Below are 7,372 nucleotides of genomic sequence, written 5' to 3'. Positions count from 1 at the left end.
GCTCCCTCTCTGCTTATCAATCTCACTCTCACCCTTTCCCTCTATGACAAATGAAAAAAGCACTCTGTCACTCTGTTTCTTGATATTATTCTGCCTGCCTGAGTTGTTTTGGCCTCAAGCTATTTTTCTATTTCTTGCTCAAAAGAGTTACATTTAGTACAAGAGTTTGTGGCATTGATGTCCCCCACTTGAACGCCCCGGGGGAGAGGGAGGGGGAGGGGGAGGGGGTAGGGGGCTGCGTGTGCCCACTCTGGAACGCTGAACCTCAAGAGCAAGACATGCGCAGTTCAACAGATGTGTGAGTACTTTTCGAGACTCACGTGGAGGCGTCTCGGCGGTCCCAGGTGGAAATCTACAAGCCTGCATTGAAATATGGGGACAGGGTGGTGTTTAATAATTATTTTTTTATAGCCTACAAGAGCTCGTGGGGAGCGGAGAGGGGTCTCAGATTGTTCATGTAAATGGGGGCACCCTGGCCTTGATGAAGAGGGAGAAACCCCCCATGTCTGGCACGTGTGACGTCACTGCTGCGAACTCTAGTATCATCTGTTATTATTATATAAGCTCTTAGGTTCTAAGCTATGTTTCTGTGTCTCGTTCCAATCTCCTGTTTGGTTTCCCACACCGCTCCCCCTTTTCGCCTTCCACCTTTGCTTTCAGAATGTGTTCCTCGAGTGAATCATGGCGTTTGATATAATGCTCAAAGCAGTTCAGTTCCAGTTTTATTATTGTCTGGAGGAATTAGGAATGTTGGCTTTTCTATCCCTATACATCTTAGTACACACGTATTTTATTTTTTTAAAAGATAAATACTAACGTATTTCATTAAACTATAAAAAAGAAAGACCCCCCTCCCCTCAAGAACATCTCCAAAACAAAATAAAAACAATTCTGTCTGCATGATATTTTGAGTACATTCATAAACAACATTTAATTTTGAAAGGGCTATAATAAGAAATATACACACATGTTAAGCCATTCTGTCAGTTACTCCCCCTTATTGCGTTTCTCATTGGTTAATGGCTGTACACGAGAGGGTCGGGCTGATTTGCTCAGAAAACAACTTTCATTATGCTTTTATTGCTGTAATTGCTATTGGTAAGGTGGTTGCTGTTGTTTTATACTTCAATGAAATAAATCAAATAATGAGAAACTTCTAGTTAGAGTTTGATAAAATGTAAAAATGACAAAATAAAACCACAACAACCCAAAAAACATCCACTGCCCCCCACCCCCCAACCCTCCCCCCACCCCCAACCCTCCCCCCTCCCCCAACCCTCCCCCCACCCCACAACAAACAAGCAGACCCCCCCCCCCCAAACCCCACGCAACATCTTTCCTTTCAAAAAGCACATGCAAAAACGTTAGAAATAAATGTTGTTTCGCTATATTTCTTTTTTCAGATACCAGCATTGTTTTTATGAGTTCTCCACAGTCTTCCGCCAGGGTGACGTCATACGTGTCAGCATCCTTGACAACAGTCTGTCGTGTGATGACGACAACAACACACTGGAAGTCTTTGATGGTCAGTGCTTTGTGGCTTTTTATAGAAAGTAGTAACGGTCGTAGGTACAGAGAGAATCCGACAATCAGAAATTGAGAGAGAGAGAGAGAGAGAGAGAGAGAGAGAGAGAGAGAGAGAGAGAGAGAGATAGAGAGAGTATGTGTGTGTGTGAGCGCGCGCGTGAGTGTATCAATGAGAGTGTGTATGTTTGTTTGTTTGTATATTTATTCATAAAATTCAAAACTAATTCTTAACACACCAAAAATGTTTAAGGTGTACCGCTCGCTCATAAGACCATAATTATACTGCTGCGAGCGCCGTAAAACACCTACCAAAAACAAACATTACCAAACAAGAAGACAAACATTATTATTTTTTTAATACAGACTTCAACATAAGTTAAAGACCACCTTGACAGAAAGCCTCGATTTTTTTTTAAATCCGGAAAAAAGACAGAAAGGAATGTTTCATAATGTTTTGCTCTGAAAGTGTTAAATGGATAACCAATGCGTACTGCAAAGCTCCCTAAAAGGACAAAACCGCCACGGGCAGCACGGAAATCCTCGGGGAATTTTAGCCAAATTTACTGTTTTCTTATCGACCTGTGGGCAACATTCTCCAGTTAAACTTTCTGGTGCACGTCATAAACGGACGTATAGTCTCGAACTATGCTCACTCTGGTGGCAATATAAACGCTGTTTGCGCATAATCCAGTATCACATCAACATGCCACCAAGAGGAAAGCTGAGAGACTTTGATCGTGCCTGAGCTATGGCATGGCTGCAAGATGGAGTTTGAGCCCGATAAGTTGCCAGAAGGCTTGCGGTGTCACACTCTGTCATTGTCCGCTTGAGGCAGCTCCATCGAGCCACTGGATTAGTAGTCCAAGAACGCCCACGTGTAGGTCAACCCAATAAGACCACTCAGAGTGTTTGCTAGTGGAACTTAACTTATGTTGAAGTTGGTAAAAAATAAGTAGTGGGTAGTTGGCGGGTGCTCTGGTGTGGTTTGCTTCTTCTTTCCTATCAAACATCTATCGTCCTTATCTCCCCTTGTTCTTTTTTATGTTTGTTGCTCTCTTGTAACCCCTCTAATCTTCTGGCGCTCATATGACCTTATGCAGTTGCGAGCGCCGTAAAACCTCTACTAAAACAAACAAAAGATAAGTAGAAGTACTAGAAGTGTCTTCTCTGTATCCCACAGCCTTCAGCACACGTCCCCGTAACCTGGGCAGAGCGTGTGCCGGCGGGGTCACAGAGTTCACCAGCCCCAAAGAGATCTTGTACCTGGTGTTTCAGTCGGGGAGTTTTGACGTGGCCAAAGGCAGCGGGTTCCGACTGCAGGCAGAAGCTGTGCCCAGTAAGTTGTGTGGCTATTATACAAGTGTTGTTGCTGATCTGGACGGGATTTCTTTGTTGTTGTTACTGAAGTTGTAGTTGTTGTTTCGCTGTTATTTTTGTTGTTATTTTTGCTGTTATTGTTGTTGATGATGACGATGTTGTTGTTGTTGTTGTTGTTGTTGTTGTGGCTGTTGTTGTTGTTGTTGTTGTGGCTGTTGTTGATGTTGTTGTTTTATTATTATTTTTGTTGTTGTTGTTACTGCTGTTATTGTTGTTGTTGTTTTTGTTATTGTTGATGTTGATGTAGTTGTGGGTGGTGATGATGATGATGGTGGTGATGATTATGATGATGATGATCATGTCGCCATCGCAGTTCTATGTTCTTACATATTTTCCTCACGAGAATTGGTCTGACTACAGTCTCCCTCTGCTCAGCCCATCCCAGAAACAACTCACTGCAACTCTTAACTCTTTAGCAAACAAATAAACAAATAAACAACCCCCCCCCACTCCATTTACAAGAAAACAAAGGATTAAACAAACAAACAAACTGATGATTGAATAAGCAAATAAACAAAACCCAAATTTACAAGGAAATATGATGAAATAAACAAACAGATAAATGATTGAATAAACAAATGATCAAGCAAAAAACCCCACAAAAAATAAACTCAGCAACAAAAAACCCACACAAAAAATCACCTTTTTATTGTCTACCCTATCCTCCCCCAGAATACACCCACTGCTACTCCCAGCAAGCCAAAGTGCTCACAGCGCAGTCCGAACCACAGGAAATCACCACTCCCTACTACCCCTTTGAGGTGGCCCCGTGAGTAAAGGCACTGGTCATTGCATGCGTGTGTTTTATAACCTTTGTTGTTTTGTTTTAGTTTTAGTAGAGGTTTTACGGCGCTCGCAACTGCATAAGGTCATATGAGCGCCAGAAGATTAGAGGTGTTACAAGAGAGTTACAAACATAAAAAAGAACGAGGGGAGATAAGGACGATAGATGTTTGATAGGAAAGAAGGAGCAAACCACACCAGAGCACCTGCCATCCACCCACTTACTTATTACCTTTGTTCACATAAGAAAGTTTTCAAAGAAATACAGATGTTTTCTTTTTAGAACTGAAGGAGCCAATTAACCCTGCATGATTATCAGGGTTTTGAAATCAGTCTTCCTTTTTCAACATAACAAGTCAAATCTATATTATTTCCATGAATAAAAAAATCAACTTTTGGAATCTTTTGGGATAATTGCTATCATGATTTTAAATAATCTATTTAATGAGCGTTTTAGAAGGAATAAAGTGCACATTTTACCTTCTTTTTGCTGTTGAATTATCGGAGTAAATCTCTAAGCTGTCTGTTATGCTTCAAACTCCTTGAAACACGTAAAACTATCTATTATACTTTAAACTTTTTGCAATACAGCACTTTTAACTCTTTATGGTACATTAACTTTTTTGAAATACTTAAAACTTTCAGGAATTCTTTAAACTTTCCGTTTATGTTAAACTTTTTGTTACACTTTAAAATTTCTGAAATACTTTAAAATGTCTGCTGTCCATTGAATTTTATGAAAACCTTTTAATTTTCTTGAAAAGACCTGCATGTACTTTAAGTTTTCCGAAAACATGTACAATGAAGTCTCTGAAATACTTTAAACTTTCTTTAACACTTAAAACTTTAAACAGTTTTTGAAATACTTTAAACATTCTGAAATAATTTAAGTATGTCTACTTAAAGTTTTCAAAAATACTTTTTCTCCCCAGAGGTGTCAACTGTCAGTGGTTGCTGAAGTCAGGCCCGGGTCAAGCGGTACGTCTGGAGGTCACACACGTGGACATGGTGGGCTCCAACAACTGCTATAACTTCGCTCTCCACGTCTTTGATGGTGAGAAACCTTCACATAATAATAATAATAGTAATAATAATAATAATAATAATGATAATAATAATAATAATAATAATAATAAGGATAATAATAATAATAATAGTAATAACAATAACAATAATAATAATAATAATAATAATAATAATAATAATAATAATAATAAAAGAAATAGTAATAACAATAATAATAGGAATAATAATAATAACAATAATAATAATCATCATCATTTATAAAGCGCATATCACCGCTCGACAGCAAACTCTATGCACTTTACACTATGTTATTATTATTATAATAATAATAATAATAATAATAATAATAATAATAATAATTATTATTATTATTATTATTATTATTATTATTATTATTATTATCATTATTATTATTATTATTATTCTTATTATTATTATTATTATTATTATTATTATTATTATTAAGAAGCATATAGTGTAAGCGGCTGATAAAACGCTCAAACATCAACAAACTGACAAAATCGTGTGGTTTGTAGAATACAATGGATGCCATACAACCCTTGGCATGAAGCTATAAATAAACACTTTTATTTGATTTAACGAAGTACAGCGTGTCTTTAAAAAAAAAAGACCCACTTAAAGGGCAATAACCCGGCTATTATTATAGCTTCTGATGGTGCTGCTGGTGCTGCTGGTGCTGATAATGATGATAATAATGATGATGATGATGATGATAACGATCTGCTACCTTAAGCCCAAGTGGCGACCGACTGTGGCATTGTTTGTAAACTGTTCTGTATTTGTGTAATAGTGTGTATTTATGTATGTATTTATGCATGTATGTATTTATGTATGTACGTATTTATAATTATGTATTTATGTATGTATGTTTGCCATTGTAAAACAAAGTGCCCTTCAGGGACAAATAAAAGTGTAATTTATCTTTATTTTTTATTTTAAGAGGCGAAACGTTGAGCTGTTTCAATAAAACAAATTTTAAACATTTTATATTTTTATATGATTTTTTTTGTCTTAAAATCAAGCAAGACTCTCCGTCCCAATCTGCTTTCCAAACAATGATGACGATGATGATCATGACAACAGTATTTTTTCTTTTTATTATTCTCAGGGAAAACGCCATACGATGACGAGAAGCTAGGGTCTGTCTGTGACAAGGAGAAGGCGCCTCTGACCTTCCAGAGTTCTGGAAGGTTCTTGTTCATTCAGTTCACCTCAGGCCCCAACGTGCTCAACTCCGGGGGCGGGGTCAGGCTGACCTTCCTCTCTGTCTCCACAGGTATAGGCCTACACTGCCGTCGGCTGATAAAACGGCTTTTTTCATTGTTGGTGCAAATTTAATTTTTGTTTTAATTTACTAGTAAATCAAATCGAAAGCCTGATCAGTTACCCAACTTTTGTGGAAAAAAAATCATAATAAAACTGACTAGTTTTTTAAAAATAAAGTAGAATTTAGTTTTCGGAAGAAAGTATTTCTAAATGGGTACACCGACAACCCCCCCCCCCCTTTCGATACTGCTGTTAAAAAAAGGCGTTTTGTCAGCTTACGCAGTACAGGCTCAGCATTGTGTGTAGTCTAGTATGGGTTCAAATTCCTTTCCAACCGCCCATTCTGAATTATTAATGTAATAATAATAAGCTGTAGGCAGTGAACAATCTTGTCAGTTTGTTAGTGCTTGAGCACTAAATCGGCTGCTTGCACTGTATGCTTCCCGGGAAGCTGAGAATGGTTCTGGGTGTTCTATGGTCTGCAGGGGTTATAATGTATTGTGTACAGTGCATAGAGCTTGCTGTCGAGCGGGGATATGCGCTATACAGATGTTTTTGTTATTATCATTAATATTGAAAACGATATTAATTAGTCTACATAACCATCACTAATTCTATTTCTGTCATTATGATGATTATGATTGCCATTGTAATAATAATAACGACAATAATACTAGTTGAAAGAAATAATAATGATAATACTGTAGTAATAATAATATGATAATGATAGTTATGAAAAGATAATTATTATTATACTTTTGAGGTAAAGACTTTGAAATTAACGTTTATGCTTGATAGACCTAAGCCAAAAGATTGCCGCAGTCGTCGTGTTGTATGCTATGGTATGAGTTTACATCTCTTTTTGACACTATAAGATTACTTCACAAAAAATTATACGGGTCAAGGTTCATGAAGTAAAGACTACGTCTATTTTTGGCAATTTGTATGCATTGAGTACAGACAGCTGTGAGCGTAACGTCCATTTCTGGTAGAATCGAAACAAGTGGGTCCAGAACCCTTTTTTTTTTGGTAAGTGTTTTACGGCACTCGCAAACTGCATAAGGTCATATGAGCATGCGGGACACATTAAACATTTCTTTTTTGTTTTGTAGGAATTAATTTTGAATTTTGCTCGGGTGGCGGGGAAGCCTACTCTTATCGATTTTGGACCACCGCGTTATCTTTAACGTGCGCAAATTGCAAACAGAACCTCCGAGATTTTTTAGCCCCTATCCGAGAAGGCTAGGTGTTAGACTTGACCTACCATAAGATTAGGGGTGTGGCTGAAAGACAGCAGTAAGAAGGAGCCAAGGAGCAGTAGAAAGGCTACAGAAAGAGTCAGGGGCCCAGAGGAGGGGGCGAAGGAGATGAA

The 7,372-nt window shown here is 37.9% G+C and overlaps 1 protein-coding gene across 1 annotated transcript in view; it reads left to right on the top strand.

The window, feature by feature from the left end:
• The window catches only part of LOC101848901 (cubilin-like), a 16,788-nt gene extending 9,715 nt beyond the window's left edge, over positions 1–7,073 (top strand). The window contains exons 3-7 of the mRNA XM_013085631.2: positions 1,404–1,525; positions 2,708–2,863; positions 3,577–3,673; positions 4,620–4,741; positions 5,843–7,073. Coding sequence (XP_012941085.2) covers positions 1,404–1,525; positions 2,708–2,863; positions 3,577–3,673; positions 4,620–4,741; positions 5,843–6,072 — 727 coding nt within the window. The 3' untranslated portion in view covers positions 6,073–7,073. The remainder of the gene's footprint in view (positions 1–1,403; positions 1,526–2,707; positions 2,864–3,576; positions 3,674–4,619; positions 4,742–5,842) is intronic.
• The last annotated feature ends 299 nt before the right edge of the window (positions 7,074–7,372 follow it).

This window comes from Aplysia californica, unplaced genomic scaffold (genome assembly GCF_000002075.1).
Source record: "Aplysia californica isolate F4 #8 unplaced genomic scaffold, AplCal3.0 scaffold00392, whole genome shotgun sequence".
Taxonomy (NCBI): Eukaryota; Metazoa; Mollusca; class Gastropoda; order Aplysiida; family Aplysiidae; genus Aplysia; species Aplysia californica.
Note: the sequence above shows the minus strand (reverse complement) of the source record. Positions and strands in the feature narration are given on the sequence as shown.